This window comes from Chlorocebus sabaeus, chromosome 9 (genome assembly GCF_047675955.1).
Source record: "Chlorocebus sabaeus isolate Y175 chromosome 9, mChlSab1.0.hap1, whole genome shotgun sequence".
Taxonomy (NCBI): Eukaryota; Metazoa; Chordata; class Mammalia; order Primates; family Cercopithecidae; genus Chlorocebus; species Chlorocebus sabaeus.
In genome coordinates, this window is record NC_132912.1 from 97,012,494 (window position 1) to 97,028,853 (window position 16,360).

General features: G+C 41.9%; 1 protein-coding gene across 2 annotated transcripts in view; it reads left to right on the forward strand.

Moving 5' to 3' along the window:
- Positions 1–16,360, forward strand: part of PLCE1 (phospholipase C epsilon 1) — a 346,476-nt gene that overhangs the window by 310,821 nt on the left and 19,295 nt on the right. For both annotated transcript variants that reach the window (XM_007963605.3, XM_007963609.3), the window contains 5 exons: positions 263–394; positions 4,755–5,045; positions 10,879–11,042; positions 12,846–13,107; positions 15,009–15,127. In XM_007963605.3, coding sequence (XP_007961796.3) covers positions 263–394; positions 4,755–5,045; positions 10,879–11,042; positions 12,846–13,107; positions 15,009–15,127 — 968 coding nt within the window. The remainder of the gene's footprint in view (positions 1–262; positions 395–4,754; positions 5,046–10,878; positions 11,043–12,845; positions 13,108–15,008; positions 15,128–16,360) is intronic.

The window sequence follows — 16,360 nt, forward strand, 5'->3', positions numbered from 1 at the left end:
AATCAGCTAAGTGTGTGTGAGATTTTGTGGTCATTCTATGATAAGCATGCAGTTCTTGTTGCATTTGCCTATAGAGATTTGTAAAACTTTGCTTTAATTGCCTACAGTGCTATTATTAACAGAACAAAAACTGCTAGTAGGGTTTCTGTACTAGGTTCCAAGGGAGTAGTAGGACTTCAAAATAAACATTAACAGGGATGGAAAATGTTGAGTTGCCTTGCTTGTCATTTTTGGCTTATTTATTTTCATTTTATGGGAACAGGACTGTCAACTCTAAATTCATCTGGCTCTAACAGAGGAAAGGAAAGGAAAAGCAGGAAGTCCATTTTTGGCAACAATCCGGGCAGAATGAGCCCAGGGGAGACAGCATCATTTAACAAAACATCTGGAAAAAGTAAAGTCACTTTCTTACAATATCTTTGCTTGATTCTGCATGCTGGATGATTTAGATATTTTACCGTCTAAGCACTTCCCTTGAATTTTTTAATTCCTTTTCCATGAACGTCAATATTGTCTTAGTATAAATTTTTGTAATTGCTAATTTACACTTTTAACGTACTAAAAACAGCATTTCAGGTTTGGCACAGTGGCTCGTGCCTGTAATCCCAGCACTTTTGGAGGCCAAGGCGGGTGGATCACTTGAGGTCAGGAGTTCAAGACCAGCCTGGACACATGATGAAATGCCGTCTCTACTAAAAATACAAAAATTAGCCGGGTGTGTTAGTGCACACCTGTAATCCCAGCTACTAGAGAGGTTGAGGCAAGAGAATTGCTTGAGCCCAGAAGGCAGAGGTTGCAGTGAGCCGAGATCGTACCACTGTACCCCAGCCTGGGCGACAGAACAAGATTCTGTCTCAAAAAAAATTTAAAAATTAAAAATAAAAATAACATTTCACTGAAGATGTTTGAGCAGTGTTTACCTCATGAGTTAAAATTAGAGGCACCTTGGAACATTCTAGTGGTTTCTTGGAACTGTTCTCTTCACCATTATAACTCCAGAATATATGGCTATTTTATTTCTAGTTACTTTTTATTATGAAAGTAATAAATTCTCATAGTTAAAAACTCAAACAATACAGAGTATTATTAAAATTCCTTTCCACTCAATGTCCTGGTACTATTCTCCAGAGGTAACCACTGTTAAGTTTATTATGTTTTGTTCAAGAAAAATAAGATCCTTTTTAAGATAATCCAAATAGGATACAGGCATACTTCGGAGATATTGCAGGTTTGGTTCCAGACCACTACAATTAAGTGAATATCACAATAAAGTGAGTCACATTAATTTTTTGGTTTCTGAGTACATATAAAAGTTATGTCTACACTATACCGTAGTCTATTAAGTATGCAATAGTATTATGTCTAAAAAATGTACATACTTCAATAGAAAATACTTTATTGATACAAAATGCTAACAATCATCTGAGCGTTTAGCAAGTTGTAATCTTTTTGCTGGTGGAGGGTGTTGCCTTGATGTTGATGGCTGCTGATTCATCAGGGGGGTGGTTGCTGAAGCCTGGGGTGTCTGGCAGTTTCTTACAAGAAGGCAACAGTGAAGTTTGCCACATCATCCGACTCTTCCTTTTACAAAAGATTTCTCTGTATCATGCAATGCTGTTTGATAGCATTTTACTCATGGTAGAACTTTCAAAATTGGAGTCAGACCTCAAACCCTGCTGCTGCTTTGTCAACTAAATGTATGAAATATTCTAAATCGTTTGTTGTCATGTCAACAATGTTCACAGGATCTCCACCAATAGTAGATTCCATCTCAAGAAACCACTTTCTTTGCTCATCCATTAAGAAGCAACTCCTTATCCATTCAAGTTTTATCATGAGATTGCAGGAATTCAGTTACTTCTGCAGGCTACACTTCCAGTTCTCTTGCTGTTTCCACCATATCTGCAGTTACTCCCTCCACTGAGGTTTTAAACCCCTCCAAGTGATCCATGAAGTTTGGAATTAACTTCTCCCAAACTTCTGTTCATGTTGTTCTTTTGACCTCCTCCCATGAATCATGAATGCTCTTAAGGGCGTCTAGAATGGTAAATTCTTTCTAGGAGGTTTTAATTTTATTTTCACCAGATCCATCAGAGGAATCACAACTTATGGAATCTTTAGCCTTATGAAATTTATTTCTTAAATAAGACTTAAAAGTTCAAATTACTCCTTGTCCATGGGCTGCAGACTGGATGCTGTGTTAGCAGACATGAAAAATCACGCTGTAAACAGATGTGCTGTCATCTAGGCTTTGTTGTTCCACTTACAGAACACAGGCAGAGTAGATTTAGCATGATTCTTAAGGGCCCTAGGATTTTCAGAATGGTCCATGAGCATTGGCTTCAACTTCAAGTCACCAGGTGCATTAGCCCCTAACAAGAGAGACAGCCTTTTCTTCGAAGCCAGGCCTTGACTTATCTTCTCTAGCTATGAAAGTCCTAGGTGGCATCTTCTTCTAATAGAAGCCTGTTTCATTTACATTAAAAATCTGTCGTTTGGCCAGGCGTGGTGGCTCACGCCTGTAATCCCAACACTTTGGGAAGCCGAGGCGGGCGGATCACAAGGTCAGGAGATTGAGACCATCCTGGTTAACACGGTGAAACCCCGTCTCTACTCAAAATACAAAAAAAAAAATTAGCTGGGCATGGTGGTGGGCGCCTGTAGTCCCAGCTACTCAGGAGGCTGAGGCAGGAGAATGGTGTGAACCTGGGAGGTGGAGCTTGCAGTGAGCTGAGATCGCGCCACTGCACTCCAGCCTGGGCAACATAGTGAGATGCCATCTCAAAAAAAAAAAGATCTGTTGTTTAATGTAGCCACCTTCATCAGTGATCTCAACTGGATCTCATGAATAACTTGTTGGAGTTCTCCATCAGTACTTGCTGATTTTTTGTTATGGAGATGACTTCTTTCCTTAAACCTCATGAACCAACCTCTGCTAGCTTCCAACTTTCCTTCTGCAGCTTCCTCACTTCTCTCAACCTTCATAAAACAGAAGAGAGTTCAGGGCCTTACTCTCAATTAGACTTTGGCTTAAAATATGTTGTGGCTGGTTTAGTCTTCTATCCAGACCACTAAAACTTTCTCCATATCACTAATAAGGCTGTTTGGCTTCCTTATCTTTTGTGTGTTCACTGGAGTAGCACTTTTAGTTTCTTTCAAGAACTTTTCCTTTGCATTCATAACTTAGCTAACTGTTTATCACAAGATGCCTAATTTTTGACCTGTCTTGGCCTTTGACATGCCTTCCTCACTAAGCTTAATTATTTCTAGCTTTTTATTTCTTTCTTTTTTTTGAGGTGGAGTCTTGCTCTGTTGCCCAGGCTGGAATGCAGTGGCGCAATCTCAGCTCACTGCAGCCTCCACCTCCAGGGTTCAAGTGATTCTCCTGTCTCAGCCTCCCGAGTAGCTGGGATTACAGGTGCGTCTGCCTGGCTAATTTTTGTATTTTTAGTAGAGACGGGGTTTCACCATGTTAGCCAGGCTGGTCTCGAACTCTTGACCTCTGGTGATCCACCCACCTCAGCCTCCCAAAGTGCTGGGATTATAGGCATGAGCCACCGTGGCCAGCCTAGCTTTTGATTTCAAGTGAGAAACGTGTGATTCTCCCTTTCACTTGAACATTTAGAGGCCATTGTAGGGTTATTAACTGGCCTCATGTAAGTGTTGTTGTGTCTCAGGGAATAGCGAGGCACGAGGAGAGGGAGAAAGATGGGTGAAGGGCTGGTGGGTAGAGCAGTCAGAGAGCGCACATTTGCCAATTAAGTTTACCATCTAATGGGTATGGTTCATGGCACCTCAAAACAATTACAATAGAACATCAGAGATCCCTCATCACAGATCACCATAACAAATATATAATAATGTTTAAAAGTTGAAATTTTGCAAGAATTACTAAAATGTGACACAGAGACACAAAGTGAGTGCATGCTGTTGGAAAAATTGCACCAATAAACTTGCTGGCGGCGGGGCTGCCCCAAACTTTAAATTTGTTTAAAAGAAAAAAAAAAGCGCAATATCTACAAAGTACAATGAAACAAAGCACAATAAAACAAGGTATGCCTGTATAACCAAACATACGTGTATAACCTTTATACTTGCTGTAACTTTTCACATAATTTTCTGTGCATATAGCTTCCTTATTCTCTTTAATGCCTGTGTGGTGATCCACTGCACGGATATACTGTCATTTATTTAATCACTTCTTCACTGATACATTTGAGTTGCTTCTTGTTTTGATTTGATTTTGTTATTTCCTATGAAAAACAATGCTGGCGTGAATATCTTTAGACATATATTGTTTATTTGTGCAAATATACCACAATCCAGATGAAGTACTGAGGCAAAGGACTTCCAGGCTTTTTAATTTAAACTGATGTTGCTACATTCATTTTGTTTTGTTTCTTGTGGGGGTTTTTTTGTTTGGTTTTATTTTTTACTTTCTGTAGAGATGGGCTCTCACCATGTTGCCCAGGCTGGTCTTGAACTTCTGGGCTCAAGCGATCCTCCCACCCTGACCTCCCAAAGTGCTGGGATTATAGGAATGAGCCAGCACACTCAGCCACCACACTCATTTTAAAACTAAGTAGCCACCATGTTTTTTCAAAGTGGCAAGCTAACTCACAAGTGAAATCCAAGAGGTATTCTGATGTGGTCTATATGCTATGACTGTTTACTGGGATATTGTTCAGATTTATCTTACTAAAATATTTAAAGTTTTCTACACTAATCTGTGGCTAATTTCTTGGGGGGTTTAGGTTCCTGTGAAGGCATTCGACAGACCTGGGAGGAATCTTCTTCCCCTCTCAACCCAACCACGTCCCTCAGTGCTATCATTAGAACTCCCAAATGTTATCATATCTCGTCGCTGAATGAAAATGCCGCCAAACGTCTGTGTCGCAGGTATTCTCAGAAACTGATCCAGCATACCGCCTGTCAGCTGCTGAGAACTTACCCTGCTGCCACCCGCATCGACTCCTCCAACCCGAACCCCATCATGTTCTGGCTTCATGGGATACAGCTCGTGGCACTCAACTACCAGACCGATGGTAAGGGGCCTGCACGCTCACCTCTCTCCTTTGCATCCTACATTTCAGTAAATGCAGTTTGACAGCATTTTTTCAAATGGGCAAGATTCCAGACTGGGGCACACCGTATGTGAGAGTAAAAATATGATGATGGAAAACAGAAGTGAATTTGATACTGAATTGTGCCTCTCATGTTTCAGATTAAGGTGATAGAAAAGAACCTTGAAGGGGCCTGTAAGGTTTCCTGGTCCTGCCCATTTTTTAATGCAGTTTTTCAAACACCAAGCTGCTCTTGACAGAGCCGTGCCTGGTTTATGTTTAAAGCTCTTTTTGGAGCAGGGATTTCCTAACACCGCCTAGTTAACCTGTCTCACTACGCAGTTGTTCTTGCAGTCAAAAAGTAATGTCGCTCCAACCACTTTGCAAATTAAAACCATTTTAGCTTCTTATCCTTTTGGAATTGAGATGGAGAATAATGGTCAGTGCCCCAGGAGTAGCTAACAAAAGGAAAACAAGTATGTGAAGTACATGAACAGAGTAAGTAGTGATCATGTTTCTCTACTGTCACTGAGACTCTGATATGAGGCCTAAAACTCCAGAGTAGAAGCTGCCATTGATTGCACGCTCACTGTGCATTAGGCAGTACGCTGAATTCTTGACCCCCTATTATCTGATTTAGTCTTCACAACAGCCCTGAAGTTGTGTACCTTTATGATCGTCATTTCTCAGATGAGCAAACCAAGGCACAAATTGGTTAATTTGTTGAAGGTAGGATGACTTGTACTAAAAAATTCAAAGAGTCTGGAAGTTTAAAAGAGAAAGAATTTTGTTTCCACTTGGTTATGGGGGAGGAGAGGAGCTACAGAAGGTGAGGAAAGAGTAGATAAATGTTTCCTTAAAACTCATTCATAAACCACAGTTTTTCTTTTGAACAGTCAAGCAGCAGGCAGCTGTTATCATTCATGTCCTGTGAACTGAATCCAGTCTCATCTAACCATGCTGAACCACAAACCACAGTATGGCCTTGTCTCCAGCTGAAGTCAAACCACAGCTTTAGCTCTGGGACCAGCTAGCTACCTGGCACTGGTACAAACAACACCCATTGGTGGATGACCCCAAAGATATATGATTAGAGATATTGGTCACGTTTCTGCCCTTGTTATATGTGCTTCTTTCAGTTAAAATTAAATAAGATGATGCCAGAGAAGTACCATGTTTAGCATAGTGCCTGGCACATAGAGAGCATTCTACAAAGGTTAACTATCATTGAGTGTGTTTGATAAGTTATGAAAACAGTATGATTTGGGCTCGCAAATGGAAATAATCGTGAAATACTTTCAAAGTTGTAAAAATTTTATTTTCTATTTCTGTTCATTCTTTTCTGAGTGGCTTGTGGGTTCACATCTTTAGCGCTGTCTGTAGTCCTGTGTCCACTTGGTGCCATTGGTTGTTATACCGGCATATTTTAAGTAAACTGAAGTCACTATCAAAAGATTTTCTCAAGGAAATGGAAGTGGATTTGGTTTTGGATGTGCCCTTTCTCCAGAAGTGCCAGGACTGGTGTAGACACACTGGCTCCACTGATGGCAAAAGGGAGCCACAGGTGAAGGGGACACAGGGAGCTGCCACTCCGTGGGTCACCCTGCTGTCCAGAAGTACAGACTAACGCTGCCTGTCCTCCACTCACCCTTAAAGGCTTTGCCTCTATTCCAAATCAAGTTGGGATTGAGAGTACATCTTTAAGCCATCCCAATCAAATGGCTGTGCTAGGTGGTTCCTCCTCAAATTTCTCTGCATAATCTTCCAAACTGGGAAAAGGTACTATCACATAACCTCTCTCCATTCAATGTGCTGATTAAACATCTCCCCATGTTGGACAACGTACAAGCAACATGGAGTATCAGTGTGTTCATCTGTAAAAATGGTCTTCATTTCTGCAAACTGGGGGTAAAGCCTGATTTCATATTAATACTTTGCACATAGTAGATGCTCAGTAAATGCTTGCTACTCTCAGTTGAGGCAGATTATCTCCATCAGCCCCACTGCAATATGAACATGTGGTTCTTGATTTTTGGTCAAGATCTTTTCCAAGTATTTACTTCTCTGAATTGCAAATTCAAACAGATAGATAAGGCCAGGTGCAGTGGCTCACACTTGTAATCCCAGCATTTTGGGAGGCCGAGGTGGGTGGATCACTTCCGGCCAGGAGTTCGAGGCCAGCCTGGCCAGCGTGGTGAAACCCCATCTCTACTAAAAATATTTTTAAAAAAATAGTGGGGCTTGGTGGTGTACACCTGTAGTCTCAGCTACTTGGAAGGCTAAGCGGGAAGCAGAGGTTGCAGTGTATCAATATTGCACCACTGCATTCCAGCGTGGGTGACAGACCGAGACTCTGTCTCAAAAAATATATAGATGAGGCCAGGCACGATAGCTCATGCTTGTAATCCCAGCACTTTGGGAGGCCAAGGCAGGCGAATCACCTGAGGTCAGGAGTTCGAGACCAGCCTGGCGAACATGATGAAACCCCGTCTGTACTAAAATACAAAAACTAGCCAGGTGTGGTAGCACGTGCCTGTAGTCCCAGCTACTCAGGAAGCTAAGGCAAAAGAATCGCTTGAACCCAGGAGGCAAAGATTGCAGTCAGCCGAGATCGCGCCACTGCACTCCGGCCTGGGCGACAAAGCGAGACATTATCTCAAAAAAAAAGAAAAATAAATATATAGATAGATAGATAGATCCAATAGATTGATAAGAGTCAACAATTGAAGCACCATTTTTCAATTGTTGAAAAGAATTTCCAGGCTAGGAAGTGCTTGATTTTCCAGGAAGTATCCCAACCAAATAGCAGAGACACCCTCCCAGGGCCAACCTCCCAAGAGGTTTCATGGATCTTCTGCTCTGCCACTTCCTGGATTTCAGGGGATTCTGATGTTCCAAGTGGGTGTCCATGGACTTATGGCCATCCCTTCCCAAGCTTTCTGCTGGTTCCATGAACTCCAAGGAGGTCTGAAGTGATCTGGAACTAGGAGTTTCCCAGATCAACACTCAATAAAACCAACTCTTGAGTTTAGAAACTGACCTGAGGCTGGTATGCAAACCCTGGTTATTGCTGGCAACAGACCCTCTAAATTCTTTGCATCTGAGGCAGAACAGTACCTTACCACGTGTGAACATGCAACCCTAGTCAAAAGAAAAACCTCTTTTTTAAAAGAATTTATTAAGCTTTTTCGAATGACAGACTTTTCCAGTCCTCAAATATAAGGATAAACATTATGTGAATAGTGTCTACATAATGCAGAGTATTTTAATGAGTAGAAGATCATCAAGGCAATGGTATGCTTGATCTATCATTATGTGCATTGTTTCAGAGGTGTAGCAGGGTTACACTGATTTGTGCATACTCTTTCACTTGGTTGGAATGATGATTTTTAAACTATAGCCCCAGATGAAGTTCTAGGACCATGTTCAGGGGACAGCAAGAGGGCTAGATTTGAGGTCCCACCTTTATTTCAAACTGTGCGGCTCTACATGGATCTCTTTTACATGTTAGGTCAGCAAGTTAGATTTCAGTTAAGAAACTGGGCATTAGGGGAAAGAGCTGATGCATGCTGGGCTTAATACCTAGGGAATGAGTTGATAGGTGCAGCAAACCACCATGGCACATGTTTACCTATGTAACAAACCTGCACATCCTGCATATGTACCCCTGAACTTAAAACAGCAAAATAAAATAATTTTTTAAAAGCTTCAGAGTTTTAATAATAGCTTTAGAGTTTTGGCTTTACAGCTTTAAAGTTTTGGAAAACTATTAGGATAGACACGGTGCTACTGAAATCACTTGAGACTGATGTCATGATCACAAAAAAATATAGTTACTGTTTATTGACCACCTTGTATATGCCAAACCTCATTTACTGTATCCACACCCCTGTAAGATGTACATTGTATGGCTCAGTAGTTAAGAATGGGAACAATGGGTTAGGCCATCTGGGCCCGATCTATAATGTCCACCAGTTACTAGTTATGTTCTTGGGTGTTTTCGCTTTTTGTGCTTCAGTTTCCTCATCCATAAAAATGGAGATACTAAAAGGATCTGCTTCATAGATTATTGGGAGATACCTGATACACATAACGTGCTTAGAATGGTGTCTGGTCCTTAGTAAGAGTGCAGAGTGTGAGCTGCCATTGCTGTTGTTAGTACTATGTGTCCATTTCACCTTTACCCACCCCATATGAGCTAGTTGGCTTCACCCTCTTCGCTACCCTCACCATGTCTATGTTCCTCTATCACGAAGTAGCCTGAGAAGAGAATTTTCTCCCAATGCAGGTGAGGCAGCATGGCCACAATGAACCAGTCACATCAGGACTGGCAGGGGCCTGAGAGATGAGGTCCTCTGCACTATTTTACAGATAAGGAGCTTTCATATGTCTAAGACATCTTACACCAGGAATTCCTGCACACAATACTGGCCAGCCCCACAGACATGGAAACATTTTACAGACGAGACAAGTAGAGGCTAACTTTTCATTGCCCCAAGGTGCTTACTGCACTTTGCCTTGATGTGGAAAGTTCATTGTACAAAGTTCATTGTACTGAACTTTGTACCTCCATGTACAAAGTTCATTCTTGCATGTGGAAGGAATCTATCAGAGGGAATATTCATCAGGTGCGTCTCATCAACTTTTTGCTCATTTGGGTAACTTTTATACAGACTTGTGCCATCAGGTGAGCATTTGAGTGTGTAAGAGCCTAGAAACAGTGCAGGAATCCAATTGTTCATCAAAGTACTGTGCCAAATAAAATTTGGCAACACAAAACTCAAAGCTTCTGTGAAGGTTCCTGACGTTTATGACTGAGGGGATTGTGGACATGATGTGAATCAGATGTGATTTTTTTTTCATGTTTATAATTTTTTAAAAGGAAGTAGATGTAATGTATGGGATGAAATTAAGATTTCAAGGAAAAGCATGTTTTTCTGTCTATTCTCCTATTCTTTCTTGTATAATTAAAATTCTTATCTTACATTTGAAATAGCAACAATTGTCCATACAATTGTCTGCATGGTTTAGAGATAAGCCATTATTCCTTTCTAAAATTTAGTATAAAATAAGGTACAGTTGCCCCTCCATATCCTTGGGTTCCACATCTGTGGATTCAACCAGCTATGGATTGAAAATATTCATTAGAAAAATGAATGGTCGCATCTGCACTGAACATATACAGCCTTGTTTCGTTGTGTTTTTTTCCCCTAAACAATACAGTATGGCAACCATTTACATAGCATTTACATTGGATTAGGTATTATAAGTAATCTAGAGATGATTTTAAGTATACAGAAGAGGGAGCATACATTCAGGGCAACTTGAATCTATGCTCCCAGGAGAAAAAAAAGAAAAAGTATACGGAAGGATGGTATAGGTTATAATGCAAATTCTACACCATCTATATCACAGACCTGAGCATCTGTGGACTTTGGTACCTTCTCATCCTGCAACCAATCCCCCATGGTCAACTGTATTTCACAAGATTTTTCAGACAGATGTAGCAAATATTTGCAAAGGCACTTTTAAGTGGTGGAACCTAGTTTGGAGTGGTAACACAGGGGAATCCGTAGACCATAAGCCCCAGAGAGAGGAATTTTTCTCTTATTACCTGCTGTATCTGATGCCTCACACAACTTGGCATATAGTAGGCATTTATCAATCTGTGGGACGAATGGGTGATTATCTCTTTTTCATGTTGGAGCTTAGGGAAAATTGATGCAAAGTTCTTTTGAACTTTAAATTTATTAGATGATACTTAAGTGACAAAGTAACACGCTATATTGGCTTTTTTGTTGTTGTTGTTTTACAGATCTCCCTTTACATTTAAATGCTGCAATGTTTGAGGCAAATGGTGGTTGTGGTTATGTTTTGAAACCTCCAGTTCTGTGGGACAAGAACTGCCCGATGTATCAGAAGTTTTCTCCACTGGAAAGAGATCTGGACAGCATGGATCCTGTAGTCTATTCTTTAACTGTAAGTACGGCCCCTAGAGAAAGAACTTAAGGTTGGCTTTAAGCCTTTCTGAAAACGAACTGGTTTTGAATTCAAGGCATTGGAAAGCTGTCATGTCACAATTTTGGTCATACAGATGTAGTTCCCAGAATAATGTATTTATCTCCCAGGAAGCAGTAGCTATGGCTAGGCAAGTTGTTGCCAGACACTGTGTTTGCCAGAGCCCAGGAGCGGGGCTTATGAGGCCCTGCTTCACCTGATGTGCTGATGATGGTAACTCTGTCTTCCAGGGCCCACAGAATCATAACCATGAGTACAGCCCATGAAAGTTGCACTTTTTGTTAGATCAGCTCATGTTACGCTCCAAAGCTCTAAGATCAGACAAACTTGCGTCAATATATAAATACAATTAAGTATATTTCCTCATTATAATTTAACCTTTATCATTCATGGGCCTTTCCTTATTCCTTTTCACCTAATTAACTTATTGTCAAAACTCCATAGGCTCTTCTTAAAAACAGAGACCTGGCCAGGTGCGATTGCTCACACCTGTAATCCCAACAATTTGGGAGGCCCAGGTGGGTAGATCGCTTTGAGCTCAAGAGTTTGAGACCAGCCGGGGCAATGTGGCGAAATCCTGTTTCTACAAAAAATAACAAAAAAAAAAAATAGCCAGGCATGGTGGCTCATGCCTGTAGTCCCAGCTATTCGGGAGTCTGAGGCTGGAGAATCACTTTAGTCCAGAAAGCAGAGATTGCAATGAGCCAAGATTACACCACAGCACTCCAGCCTGGGTGACAGAGTGAGACACTGTTTCAACAAAACAAAACAAAAACAGAGACCTGGTCATCTCTTTCCACCTTTAGATCGTCTCTCTCCCTCCACAGGAAGAATGCCAGGCAGCCCTCCGAGTATGACACCCCCAAACCCCTGGGATAACCCCATTCACAGACTTTCCTACCACCCAAACTGCTTTTTCTCTTTCCCTAAGACAGCAGGACGGTAGCCCCTTTCCTATTCGTTTTTGTTTTTTTTGAGCTAGGGGCGAGGGTAGTTTTATCTGTTTACAGAAAGCTGTGAATTAATTCCTAACATGTCTGCAACTTGCTCCAAAATGAAACTGATCAGGAAAATGGTTTTGAAGTTATAAAACATACTCCTATGACATTTTGAACAGAATATTAGTAACAAATTTATTATTATATTGTGTAAAGTCGTCTTTTGTGAGAAATTTAACTTCATCTTGTTTGGTTTTTTAAGATATTTGAACATTTTGATAGTTGAAAGGTTACAGTTAAGTGAATGATGTTGACAAAATAGGCTTTTCACATGATTCCAGTCATGTGATTACCCAGTTACAATCACTTTTTTTTTTTTTTTTTTTTTTTGAGATGGAGTCTTGCTCTGTCACCAGGCTGGAGTGCAGTGGTGTGATCTCAGCTCACTGCAACCTCTGCTTCCTGGGTTCAAGCGATTCCCCTGCCTCAGCCTCCCTAATAGCTGGGACTACAGGCACGCGCCACCATGCCCAGCTAATATTTTGTATTTTAGTAGAGATGGGGTTTTACCAAGTTGGCCAGGATGGTCTCGATCTCCTGACCTCGTGATCTGCTCACCTCAGCCTCCCAAAGTGCTGGGATTACAGGCGTGAGCCACTGCTCCTGGCCCTACAATCACTTACTTTTTAAACAGTTTTATTCATCATTCACTTTGTCCATTCCAGTGTTCTTGGGATTCCTTTGCAGAGGGAAGCGGTGAGGTGTAGAGGTTGTCTTTCGTTTTTATCCTCAGTGACTTTGATCCCTTTTGTCTCCCTCACTCTAGATTGTCTCTGGTCAGAATGTGTGCCCCAGTAACAGCACGGGAAGCCCGTGCATTGAAGTCGATGTCCTGGGCATGCCTCTGGACAGCTGCCATTTCCGCACAAAGCCCATCCATCGAAACACCCTGAACCCCATGTGGAACGAGCAGTTTCTGTTCCGCGTTCACTTCGAAGATCTTGTATTTCTTCGTTTTGCAGTTGTGGAAAACAACAGTTCAGCGGTAACTGCTCAGAGAATCATTCCACTGAAAGCTTTAAAACGAGGTAGAATAAAATTGTCCAAATGTTAATCATTGTTGTAGCTTGACAATGGATGCCAGAATTTCCTTATACTCTTCTCTCTTCGTTTGTGTTTGACATTTTCCTATAAAGAAGTTGAAATAAGAAGCAAAAGGAAATACAGATTGGAGCACTTTTGAAGCACGTCTCAAAAGAAATTTTTCTTTTACATTTTTTAAGAATCTGCGGTATTAACAATATCCCTTGTAAAGTGCAGCCTCACCCACGCCTGCTGATGTTGGGAGCAGTGGTTGTTGCACTCACATTTCCACACAGTTTTCTTCCTAAATACTACCCACAGCACTACTGGCAGTTTGAAAGCAGGGACTGAAATAAGGAGAGGAAACAGAGATGTCGGAGGGGTCGGGTGTGGCGGTGGCCTAAGTGACCACGCAGTTGGAGTCGGTGTCTGGCAGAAGTCCAGTTCTGGAAGCTGGGACTGGTTTTCAGGTGCAGGAAGAGGGTAATGAAGAATTCTGGGCAAAGGCTAGAGCTGTTGGCTTGTGGATTGGCTTTGCTGTGGCACTCTGATAAATTTCAGCCTGTGCATCATTTTTTTGTTTTGTTTTGTTTTATTTTGTTTTGTTTTTGAGATGGAGTCTGGCTCTGTCGCCCAGGCTGGAGTGCAGTGGTGCGATTGACAGTTTCCCTTTCTAACATGCTCCCAGGTGCGCTGGCTCTGATGGTCTCCTTTGAGCACCAACGTTCTAAGTACGCAATTCCTCTCCCAGCCACACTCAAGCTGCCATCCTCGGAGTTCACAAACACATTACAGTTTCCTACTTTGTGTTCTTTTCCTGTTTCTCTTCTCTGTGCTAGTAGCCTGTGGTCATTTAATTAGTCAATACCACAGACTAGGTGGCTTGAACCACAGGAATGTATTTCCTCACAGTCTTAAGGCTGGAAGTCTGAGATCAGGGTGTTGGCAGGATTGGTTTCTTCTGGGGTCTCTCCCCTTGGCTTGCAGATGGTCACCTGCTCACTGTGTCCTCACACAGTCAGCCCTCTATGTTGTCTGTGTCCTAATCCCCTCTTCTTATAAGGACACCAGTCCCACTGGATTAAGGCCCAGCTGAAGGACCCCATTTTAACTTGATTACCTCCTTAAAGGCCCTCTCTTCAAATATAGCCACATTCAGAGGTACTGAGGGTTAGGACTTCTACACAGGAATGGGGAGTATGGGGTCAGGGGGAGACCCATAACTGTTATTACAGAGATGTGAGAAAGTGCATAGAAACAAAAACAATTTTTTTTAATTATCCATTTTTCCATCTCTCCAACACAGTCACTTTTGGTGTATAAGTCTTGAAGGCTTTGTTTCTCCTCCCATGTACATAACACATGAGCATACAGATATATTTTTAACAAATAGGCTTTCTACTAATCTTCGTGTTTTGTAACTTACTGGTTTTCACTTACTAATGTATATAGTGAGCAACCGTTCATGTTAATAACTATACATGTACATTACCACTTTTACCAGTTGTGTATTATTCCATTTTATACTTACACTTACAGTCATACCGTAATTTATAACCAATCTCCCATGGTGGGAATATTCTGTTATCACTAAAGCTGCTCTAAGGTAGAACATTCGAACAGGGACTGTTAGTGATCAGGTTTTCCTACTAGATCAGGTTTTGTCTGAGTTTAAGGTTTTCTGTTTGAGTCTAAGTTGGAAACAGTACTTGAACAAATTAATTGCCATTGGGCAGCTCAGGGGGCAGCACTCTCTTGGCAAAAAGGCGCCTGTTGGTTGCATGCCTGTTGCCATCCCTGCCCATTTTAAGGTCTTCTTTCTACCTGTCATTTACTGACCTCCAGGAGCATCTTCTTTTCAGTAGCGCATGGTTAACAAGCTTTTGCCAATTCTGTATTACTCCAGGATATCGACATCTTCAGCTGCGAAACCTTCACAATGAAGTCTTGGAAATCTCTAGTTTATTCATTAACAGCAGAAGGATGGAAGAAAATTCCTCTGGCAGTACCATGTCAGCCTCTTTGGTAATGAAGTTCTGTTTCACTCAGCATATTTATGGGGATTGCTACACTGAAGGTGGGCTTTTTGTGGCTCAGCAAAGTGGTTGGTGTGAGTTATTAATTAGGTAGCTATGGAAATTAATAACAGTAATGGCTGACACTTGGCACTTAGCAAGCGCTTTATATATATACTAACTCAGTCCTCTCAATAACGTCAGGCAGTAGCTATTAGTATCATCTCCATTTTACAGATGAGGAAGGTAGAGCTCAGTATATCTGAGAGCACACAGCTAGCAAGCAGCAGTCCAGGATTTACACCCAAGTTCTAGTAACAAAGCCCATGTATTATAGTGTCTATTAGAGAAGTGAGCCAAATACAATAAAGTGGGGAAGAGGTTTATTAAGCAAAGCCTAGTAGGAAGCATTTCCAATACTTCTAGAAACTTTAGGTTAAACCAGGAAAATCTTTTGCTCCTTCAGCAGTCCAGGGGCAAATGTCACAGGCAGAGCAAGGCTGGAGAGAGAAATAGGCTCCGCTGGTGACGCATAACTTGCACCTCAGTGCTTGGGGGATGCAGAATCTGCACCCTTGAGAATGGAAGAAGGACACTGTAGAAAGTGCCACAGTTGCAGAATCTGCCTTTTTTACAGAGACAGTGTGTCTCTGTCGCCCAGTGTCACTCTGTCACCCAGGTTGGAGTGCAGTGGTGCCATCCTAGCTCACTGCAGCCTCGACCTTCCTGGCTCAATCTATTCTCCCACCTCAGCCTCCTGAGTAGGTGGGACTACAGGCGTGTGCCACTATGCCCAGCTAATTTCTTTTTCTGTAGAGATGGGGTCTCACTATATTGCCCAGGTTGGTTTTAAACTCCTGGACTCAAGTGATCCTCCCGCCTTGGCCTCCCAAAATGCTGGGATTACAGGCATGAGCTACCGCACCTGACCAGAATCTGCATTTTAACAAGTGCCCCACGGAAACTCAGTGCCCACTAAAGTTTGAAGACACTTAGACCAGGGCCCCCTCACTAATGCAGGATGGTTTAGTTAGATAAGAAACTGGGCTGAGTGCAGCGGCTCATGCCACTAATCCCAACACTTTGGGAGGCCAAGGCAGAAGGAGAGCTTGAGTCCAGGAGTTCAAGATCAGCTTGGGAAAGACCCCATCTCTATTTAAAAAAAAAAAAAAAAAAAAGTGTTTCAATTGGGCATAGTGTCAAGCACCTGTAGTCCCAGCTACCTGGGAGGCTGAGGCAGGAG